General features: G+C 49.7%; 1 protein-coding gene across 5 annotated transcripts in view; it reads left to right on the top strand.

The window, feature by feature from the left end:
- The window catches only part of LOC139349285 (transcription factor COE3-like), a 46,639-nt gene that overhangs the window by 23,909 nt on the left and 12,730 nt on the right, over nt 1-10,000 (top strand). For 3 of the 5 annotated variants that reach the window (XM_070989911.1, XM_070989907.1, XM_070989910.1), the window contains exons 8-11: nt 2,786-2,903; nt 4,653-4,786; nt 5,079-5,205; nt 7,859-7,947. In XM_070989911.1, coding sequence (XP_070846012.1) covers nt 2,786-2,903; nt 4,653-4,786; nt 5,079-5,205; nt 7,859-7,947 — 468 coding nt within the window. The remainder of the gene's footprint in view (nt 1-2,785; nt 2,904-4,652; nt 4,787-5,078; nt 5,206-7,858; nt 7,948-10,000) is intronic. The other 2 variants (XM_070989909.1, XM_070989912.1) reach the window with 1 other exon arrangement.

Here is a 10,000-nt window from a genome sequence, read left to right as displayed (position 1 = left end):
TTCATTCATCCATCCATTCATTTATCCATTCAACCATCAATCCATTCATTCATTCATTCATCCATTCAACCGCTTGACAACAAGAAGCAGCCGACAACTTATCAGTGACAACCAGTCAGTGATCGATCCTCTATTGATCAGGCATGTTATCCTGTTAAACTCAAGAGGAGAGAAGAGGAGGGAGGAAAGGAGAGGAGAGGAGAGGAGAGGAGAGGAGAGGAAAGGTGGGAGGAGAGGAAAGGAGAGGAGAGGAAGGAGGAAAGGAGAGGAGAGGAAGGAGGAGAGGAGAGGAGAGGAGAAGAGAGGAGAGGTGGGAGGAGAGGAAAGGAGAGGAGAGGAAGGAGGAAAGGAGAGGAGAGGAGACTCCAGAGGAGGATGTGGGAAAAGAAAATAAAGGAGAATAAATGAAGAAATAAAAGATGTTATGAAAAAAGATGGGAAAAAATCAAGAAGAAAGGAAGAAGAAAACAGGAAAATGAAGAAAAATATAAAGAAGTAACGAACAAAAAAAGACAAAGGAAAGACAGATGAAGACAGAAGACATGATGAAGGACAGGAAACAGATGGTTGCAATGTACGAAGAAGGGAAGGAGGAATGAATGAAAGGAAGGAAGGAAGGAAGGAAGGAAGGAGCTGTGGATTGGTCTCCTCCACATCTGTTGGAAGCAGCCGCAGTACTGACAGACCGGCGTCCACTGAACCAGTTCCTCAGAGACCTCAAAGGACAGAGAGACACACAGACACACAGAGAGACAGACAGACGGTCAGACAGACAGACAGACGGTCAGACAGACAGACAGTCTGCTGCTCGTGAGGCTAAAGAGGAGACGTGTTGTTCAAGGAAATTCTCCTCTTTGTCTCACAGTCTGCTCACACACACACACACACACACACACACACACACACACACACACACACACCAGCTGCGCTGGGCGAGCTGACAGGATGTTACGTCCAGTTAAACCAGGAGAGGAGGAGGAGGGAGAAGGGGTGAGCGAGCTGCAGACAGCATGTGGAGAGAGAGACAGACGAATCAGATCACTGAGACAGGTGAAGTCAGGTGAAGCCTGTGGACTTGTCTGCAGTTGTCTTGGCGACAGCAGGGTGAAGGATGTGCTGGTTAGTCACCGTGGCGACACCTCTGCGCGACCTTCTGCTCCGTCGCCATGGATCAGCAGCAACAACCTCGCCACGGCAACCAGCCAGAGATGATGAATGGCCGCATCTGAGTGGCTGTGACATCATACAGGGGGCGGGGCTCCAGTGAGACCATTTTACAACATTTAAAGAATCAGGCCGTTTCTCAGTGTGCGTTCTTCTCTGTACTTGTGTTCTCGTGTACTTGAGAAACGTCATCACTCTGAGTCCAAGTACGGTTCCAATTCTCAAGTCCGCATCTCGACAAGTACACTCAAATACTCGGATGTGTTCTCGCCCCTCCCACTTTATCGAGGATGCATCGGATGGTGACTTGTGCGGACTTGGGGCAACCACGTATCCCAGAATGCATTTCGTCGCAATGATGCCGGAGGAGAGGACTCACAACTATAAGTTGAAAGTTTGGAAATGCTGCTGTTTCAGTAGTACGGAACGTGGCTTGAAGATTATTTTATGTGAGAAAGTGGACGTTAAAATTTAAAATCTGTGGTCGATTCATCACGATAGCGCGTAGTTTAAAATTTGCTCCAAAGTTTTCGGAGATGTGTCGTCCTGCTAACATTATCAAGTACGCTGCTGTCCCAACTGCAGAATGACGGTCCTGCGTCCTCCCGTCCTGGAGAGACTGTACTCCCAAGTCGAACTTGCTAAGTCTGAACTGCCAAGTTCGTAAGTCCGAACTTGGCGTACTTGGTATTGAGAAACGGCCTCAGTTTCCTTCTTAAAGGTTCTCTTCATTCATTGGTTAGTATAATGAGGCACTTCCTGTTTCAGGTCATGTGACTCTCTCAGAAAAGTTTAGCCGTTTCTCAATATGCGTTCTTCTCTGTACTTGTGTTCTCGTGTACTTGAGAAACGTCATCACTCTGAGTCCAAGTACGGTTCCAATTCTCAAGTCCGCATCTCGACAAGTACGCTCAAATACCCGGATGTGTTCTCGCCCCTCCCACTTTATCGAGGATGCATCGGATGGTGACTTGTGCGGACTTGGGGCAACCACGTATCCCAGAATGCATTTCATAGCAACAATGCTGGAGGAGAGGACTCACAACTATAAGTTACAAGTTTGGAAATACTGCTGTTTTAGTAGTACGGAATATGGTTTTAAGATTATTTTATGTGAGAAAGTGGACGTTAAAACTTAAAATCTGTGGTCGATTCATCACGATAGTGCGTAGTTTAAAATTTGATCCAAAGTTTTCGGAGATGTGTCGTCCTGCTAACGTCATCAAGTACGCTGCTGTCCCAATTGCAGAATGACGGTCCTGCGTCCTCCCGTCCTGGAGAGACTGTACTCCCAAGTCGAACTTGCTAAGTCCGAACTGCCAAGTTCGTAAGTCCGAACTTGGCGTACTTGGTATTGAGAAACGGCCTTTGAGTCCACCGGAAGAAAAGCGATGATGTCACTGAAAATGATGATGTCATTTGTACAGATTTTAAAAAATGACTTCATTTTTTGACTTTCGCTAAACAACCTGAGACAACATGTCCAAACTCTGAGAAGGTGGACGTCCCCTCTGTGACCCAGTGCATGCTGGGAAAGGCTCCAGAACACAGCTGTGATTGGTCGGTTCTCACAGGTCTGTTTCTCTGTACGTTGTAAATAAAGTTGTCTCTGTGTCTGCAGGTGGTGGTGTCTACAACAGTCAACGTGGACGGCCATGTTCTCGCCGTCTCCGACAACATGTTTGTACACAACAACTCCAAACATGGCCGCCGAGCCCGGAGACTGGACCCATCTGAAGGTATGCAGTTTTACGTGTTAGCCAATCAGCAGCTGCAGGTCCTCTGACGTCCACTAGATGCTGCTGTGATAAAACCCAACACATCCGTCCAAACAGCAGGGGACGCAGCACAGAGCCCTGAGGAACGCCTGAGGTGAGCACTGACAGGAAACGGTCTCTTTAGGACGCACTAGTCCCGTGGACTCCTGTCCCGTGGACGCGACCCTGGTCCCGCAGCTGTGGACGTGTGCAGAACTGGTTCTGGTCTGAGTGTCGTGGCTTCAGTCTGAGTGCAAACCAGAACCTGAACAGGAGTGAGGCGGTGGGGGGGTGGGGGGGGTGGGGTAATTTGGTCTGTGAAGAGAAGTCACCCCAGTGGCTTGTGGGTAGGAAGACCAGACGTCTCATGGTCCCCCGAGAGGACAGTGTGTGTGTGTGTGTGTGTGTGTGTGTGTGTGTGTGTGTGTGTGTGTGTGTCTCTTTTCGTGGACCGTTCAACCTCTTTAATTGCCCTCCTAATTAAAGACGGTAACCATGGAAACCCCCCTCCCATCAGAGGGAGCAGGTCCCGTGGGTTTGAACCCCCCCTCATCTCACCGTCTCTGCAGCAGCTCTGTCCTCTGCTGTCCCCAACATCTGGAAACAGTGTGGTCTTCTTATTCTGGAGACGTCCATGGACAGACAGACAGAGACAGACAGAGACAGACATTCTGCAAATCAGCCACATTAACTGTTGAACTACAGAGGACAGAAATGATGTGTTTAAAGAGCAAATCTGGGACTTAAATTCACCTGTCTTGACTGGACTCACCTGTCTTGACTGGACTCACCTGTCTTGACTGGACTCACCTGTCTCTCAGCGTCCTGAGTGTGAGACAGAGTTCAGGTCAGGTGTTGTAATGTCACCTGAAGTCTTCAGTGAGATTAGCTGCTCTTGCTCGCACACACACACACACACACACGCACACACACACGCACACACACACGCACGCACACACACACACACACACACACACACACACACACACACACACACACACACACACTTCATTTCACTTTATAATTAATCTGCAGCTGCACTTGAAAGAAGAGAGAAAGTCGTCATTACCGGCCGAGTGTGTGTGTGTGTGTGTGTGTGTGTGTGTGTGTGTGTGTGTGTGTGTGAACTAAGCTAAAGCGGATAAAAGCCACGACCCAATTAAATCACATTCTGGGTGTGTGTGTGTGTGTGTGTGTGTGTGTGTGTGTGTGTGACCTTCAGTCGTTCTACAGTAGTGTTGAAACGTGTTTCCTAACCTCTGGGTCTGGGACCACAAACAGGTCAGACAACAGAGAACTGAACGTCCACGGCTGGACAAAGTCCATGGACGGCTGGACAGAGTCTGTCCACAGCTGGACAAAGGCCATCGACGGCTGGACAGAGTCTGTCCACAGCTGGACAAAGTCCATCGACGGCTGGACAGAGTCTGTCATTGGACGAGCTGCCGCTTCATTCCTTCATGTAGTCCAATCGAAGACACACTTTAATCGTCCGTCCTGTAATCGTTTCACTTCAGCTCTCCGTCTCAAAGTTCACGTCTTCACTGAGTCCACATTTGTCCACATACAAGCTTTTCTTCACCTGTTGTCCTCTGACATGAACGTCAGTTAACGAGCGACACAGTGAGACGACAGAGACTCGCTCATGGAGATAAGAGGTTTTTATATGACCGCAGTATTAACTGTCTCTCTGTCTGTCTCTGTCTGTCTGTCTCTGTGTGTCTCGTCCAGCAGCCACTCCCTGTATTAAAGCCATCAGTCCCAGTGAGGGTTGGACGACGGGTGGAGCGACCGTCATCCTGATCGGAGACAACTTCTTTGACGGCCTGCAGGTCGTCTTCGGCACCATGCTGGTGTGGAGCGAGGTGACACACACACCTGATCGCTGATCAATAATCAATAAGACAGCAGCAAGCAGCAACAATAGCCTGAGCAGTGACTGTCCCACAGGTCTCTGTACAGAAGACGTGTCTAACACTGACACTAACACTCTGTCTCTGCCTGTCTCTCTGTCTCTCTGCCTGTCTCTCTCTCTCTGTGTCTCTGTCTCTCTGCCTGTCTCTCTGTCTCTCTCTCTCTGTGTCTCTGTCTCTCTGCCTGTCTCTCTGTCTCTCTCTCCCTGTGTCTCTGTCTCTCTGCCTGTCTGTCTCTCTCCAGTTGATCACCCCTCATGCTATCCGGGTCCAGACCCCTCCCCGTCACATCCCCGGGGTCGTCGAGGTTACGCTGTCCTACAAGTCCAAACAGTTCTGTAAAGGAGCTCCGGGACGTTTTGTCTACACAGGTAAGACATCAGAAACTCATTTCCATTGGCCGAGCACGCGGCCAATCCCATCAGCCGTCAGCATCAGAACGTCGTGAAGCTTTAAAGACAAACTTCAGCTCTACAGAAATAAGATGAACACACACCTCCTCCTCCTCCTCCTCCTCCTCCTCCTCCTCCTCCTCCTCCATCTCTTCCTCCTCCTCGTTCTCCTCTTCGTTCTCCTCCTCGTCCTCCATCTCCTCCTCCTTCTCCTCCTTGTTCTCCTCCTCCTCCTCGAGGACGAGTCGTCCCTCTGTCCTGACTCTTTGCCGTCCTCGGTGTCTTCCGTCCCTCCGTCTTTTCTCTCTCTGTTTCTTTATTTGTCTTCTTTTCTGTGGAGGTGTTTCATTTCACACTGCTGTCGAGTAATTACACACATTTAAATCCCATTAACCCTCAAACTCGTCTGTGAACCTTCACGTTAACGACCTCTGAGCGGTGTGAGGCGCACACACGCGCACGCGCATGCACACACACACACACACACACACACAGGCACGCACACACGGTCCTGTGTGTGTGATGTCATCAGTCACATGACCTTCATGCGGCAGCTGCTTTCACACCTCAGTGGCTCTGAGCAGCTCGTCCCGCTCACCTCCACCCTGCACCACGCCGCTCCCAGCATGCTTTGCTTCTCTGCTTCCACAGAGAGTGAACAGAGAAGAAGGTTAAAGCAGGAAGTGACATCAGCTCTGCTGCGACGTCGCCTCCTGGGTGTAGCGTTCATGTTGTTGTTGTGTACATGTCATAGAGCTGGCGTGTCACTGCGTCACATGACAGCAGCTGCAGGTAGATGAGGGTGATGACATCACACAGAGGGTTACATCATGAGCGAATCAGACGTGTTAATGTGAGTCCTCACGCAAACGGACCGTCCACAAAAGTTCAATGAGCATTGATCGACGAGTATTGATCGCTGCTGTCTGACCTGCCTCAGATTTTCAAACACACGCACACACACACACGCACACGCACACGCACACGCACACGCACACACACACGCACACACACGCACATGCACACACAGTCATGTCGTCGTTCTGGGGACAGACGTCCATTCATTTCCTGCAGACGGGCCTCACTCATGTTTACTTCACTGCATTTATTTTACAGTTTTGTTACTTACAGATTCAAAGTTTGTTTGTTACTCTGATAGAATATTCGTACTCTGATAGAGTATTTGTACTCTGATAGAGTATTCGTACTCTGATATTCATCTGAAATAAATTCCCATGAAATAAAAAAATGGAGAGAAAAACAGGAAGTTTTCCAAAACGCTGAAAGTTTCCATGAAACAGACTACAGTTCCCATCAGCCTCAGCTGCTCATGTCGCTTCAGACCAATGCACGCCGATCACGTCTCTATCAACAGCCAGCAGCAGACACCTGCCACGCTGGGAAACGACCAGCTGTTTCCACGCTCAGAGCTTATTGATCGGACCGTCACAGTCGATCAGAGCGCTTCATGGCCATCGCCAATTAACCAATCAGATGAAGGCTTGAGAGCAGGTTAGTGAGAGGTGAAAACATCCAGGTGTTTACTGATCACATGACGGCAGTCTGTTCACAACATGCAGTCTGATCTGATCAATATAAATCAATATAAAGACTGTTAACGATCAATCAGACGTTTGACACGAGTCTGATCAGGTGAAACAAAAAACACCTGGAGGACAAAAGACAGTTTAACAGGAAGAAGACGGACAGACAGACGGCAGGTTAAACAGACACACAGGTGGTAATAAACAGGCAACAACACAAGGTCACACACACACACACACACACACACACACACACACACACACACACACACACACACACACACACACAGAGCAGGCTGTAGATAACACAGACATCTGGAGAGCTAACACGCTCCTATAACTGCTTCTTGTTACGCCCTGTGAGCCTTCAAGGACTGAACACACACACACGCATACACACACACACACACACACACACACACACACACACACACACACACACACACTGTTTGTGATGTATAGGAGAGTCAGTCTAAAGCTTGTTAAACACAGCTGAACCAAGACGGGATTATGATTCATGCACTTCACACACACACACACACACACACACACACACACACACACACACACACACAGTCACTGCGCTCTGCAGCGTTCACTGACGCTCTGATTTATCGCCTCCCAACCTGTTTAAACTGTAAACGCCGTGGGAGAACAGGAAGTGTGTCGACTCAAAGCGACCAATCAGAGAGCAGAGATGTGCTGCATACATTAACTCCACAAACTGCTCCTGATTGGTGTTCTGGGGTTTGGGGCCTCTCGGCGTCTGTGTTGCGTCAGTGTTTCTGACTGGTTCCAGCTGGTTCTCACTCGGGGACGCTTCGTCTCGTCCCTCGGCGTCTCGCAGACACACAGCCGACTCCTCTGGAAACCAGTCTGCTCCTCTTTAAACCAGTCAGCCTCTTTTCATATTCCATCTTTCAATCGACCAATCAGCTTCCTCAATGAGTCGCCACAGGTTGTATGTGTTACCCATAATGCCCCTGGCTGAGCTGAAGTACAAATAACACATATCCAAAATATTACAGAAGTATTCTCATAATGTACTTCAAGTATCAAAGTAAAAGTACACGTTTGTTCCTCCGCAGCGTTAAACGAGCCGACCATCGACTACGGCTTCCAGAGGTTACAGAAGGTCATCCCCCGTCACCCTGGAGACCCAGAGAGACTGCCCAAGGTACCACACGCACGCGCACGCGCACACACACACGCACACACACACTCACACACGCACTCAGACAATCGTTTTGTACAAACACACACACTGATTGTTGTTGGTGTTTCTTCCATCAGTCCGTGTTCTGGTTGGCTGCTCAGAGTCCTGATAACCATCAGCTGCATCTACTGATTCTACTGTGTGTGTGTGCGTGTGTGCGTGCGTGTGTGTGTGTGTGTGTGTGTGTGTGTGTGTGTGTGTGTGTGTGTGTGTGTGTGTGTGTGCGTGTGCGTGCGTGCGTGTGCGTGTGTGTGTGTGTGTTCTTTCTGGTTTGTTTAATGAAGGAAAACCTCAGACGATCGTATTTAATCGTCCTTGGGTCGAGTTCGGACTCATAGGTCAGTGTTAAAGGTTTTAAAGGAGGACAGAGGAGACATTTCTGTCTCATCTTGTCTCATCTTTGCGTCTTGTCTTCAGGCCACTAACATGTACTCAAATAGAGGCCTGGGGCTAATGTTGAGCTGACAGGGACATCACAGCCAGCTCATGCTGTGATTGGACAGTGACAAACACTTTGACTGTTAACTGAAGAACTGCAAACCCAGAAATGGACCTGGACCTGGACCTGGACCTGGACCTGGATCTGGACCTGGACCTGGACCTGGACCTGGACCTGGACCTGGACCTGGACCTGGACCTGGACATAGACATGGACATGGACATGGACATGGACATGGACCTGGACCTGGACATGGATCTGGATCTGGATCTGGATCTGGATCTGGACCTGGACATGGACATGGACATGGACATGGGTCTGGACCTGGACCTGGACCTGGACCTGGACATAGACATGGATCTGGACCTGGACCTGGACCTGGACCTGTACCTGGACCTGGATCTGGACCTGGACCTGGACCTGGACCTGGACCTGGACCTGGACCTGGACATGGATCTGGACATGGACATGGACATGGACCTGGACCTGGACCTGGACCTGGACATGGACATGGACCTGGACCTGGACCTGGACCTGGACCTGGACCTGGACATGGACATGGACCTGGACCTGGACCTGGACCTGGACATGGATCTGGACCTGGACCTGGACATGGACCTGGACCTGGACATGGACCTGGACATAGACATAGACCTGGACCTGGACCTGGACCTGGACATGGATCTGGACCTGGACCTGGACATGGACCTGGACCTGGACATGGACCTGGACATAGACATAGACCTGGACCTGGACCTGGACATGGACCTGGACCTGGACGCTGACGGAGGATGTGTGCAGCGTGTGTGATGTGAACCGACATGCTGTTAGCTTCATGATGAAACCACGTCCCAGCACGTCTTTAATAATTCATCAGTAATGGTTTTATTCAATTACCCACACTGCCTTGTGCTCGGCGTGCAGCACAGTCCACAGACACTGAAGCTGCTGAAGAAACGATGGGCAGCTCTTCCAGTAGATCCCCAGAAATCCATCCCACTGCGGCCTGAAGTCAGTCTGTCCTGCTGAGGGAGACCATGTCTTCATGAAGACCATGTCCTCATCGGCAGGACACAGAAGATCGAGACGGTCAAACATGTCTGTGGTCCAAAGCTCTGGAGAAGACACTGAGTGCAGAAGTTTGTCTCCTCGACGTCCTCTCTGCGTCCTCAGGGATGCTGTCAGATCGTTAGCAGAGTCCACCAAGTCCTGGAAGACCCGCCCACATTAATGCTCAAAGCTCCTCTGATTGACACTCCAACTGACCAATCACAGAGCTGCGCTGTGATTAGCTGACTGTTTTAAAGTCATTTAAGTTAAAGTTGTTTCTATGTAAATGAACCGACACGACATTTATCACTGTTAGCTGAAATACACACACACAAACACACACACACACACACACACACACACACACACACACACACACACACACACACACACGCATCAACAGGAAAGAGCATTAAGTTCAACAAACACACACATACAAGAGATGATTGAATAAAAGGCAAACCAGTGTGTTTGGATGGTGTGTGTGTGTGTGTGTGTGTGTGTGTGTGTGTGTATGTGTGTGTG

Source organism: Chaetodon trifascialis, chromosome 21 (genome assembly GCF_039877785.1).
Source record: "Chaetodon trifascialis isolate fChaTrf1 chromosome 21, fChaTrf1.hap1, whole genome shotgun sequence".
Classification (NCBI taxonomy): domain Eukaryota; kingdom Metazoa; phylum Chordata; class Actinopteri; order Chaetodontiformes; family Chaetodontidae; genus Chaetodon; species Chaetodon trifascialis.
The sequence above is the reverse complement of the archived record's forward strand: the minus strand, read 5'-3'. Positions and strand labels throughout refer to the sequence as shown.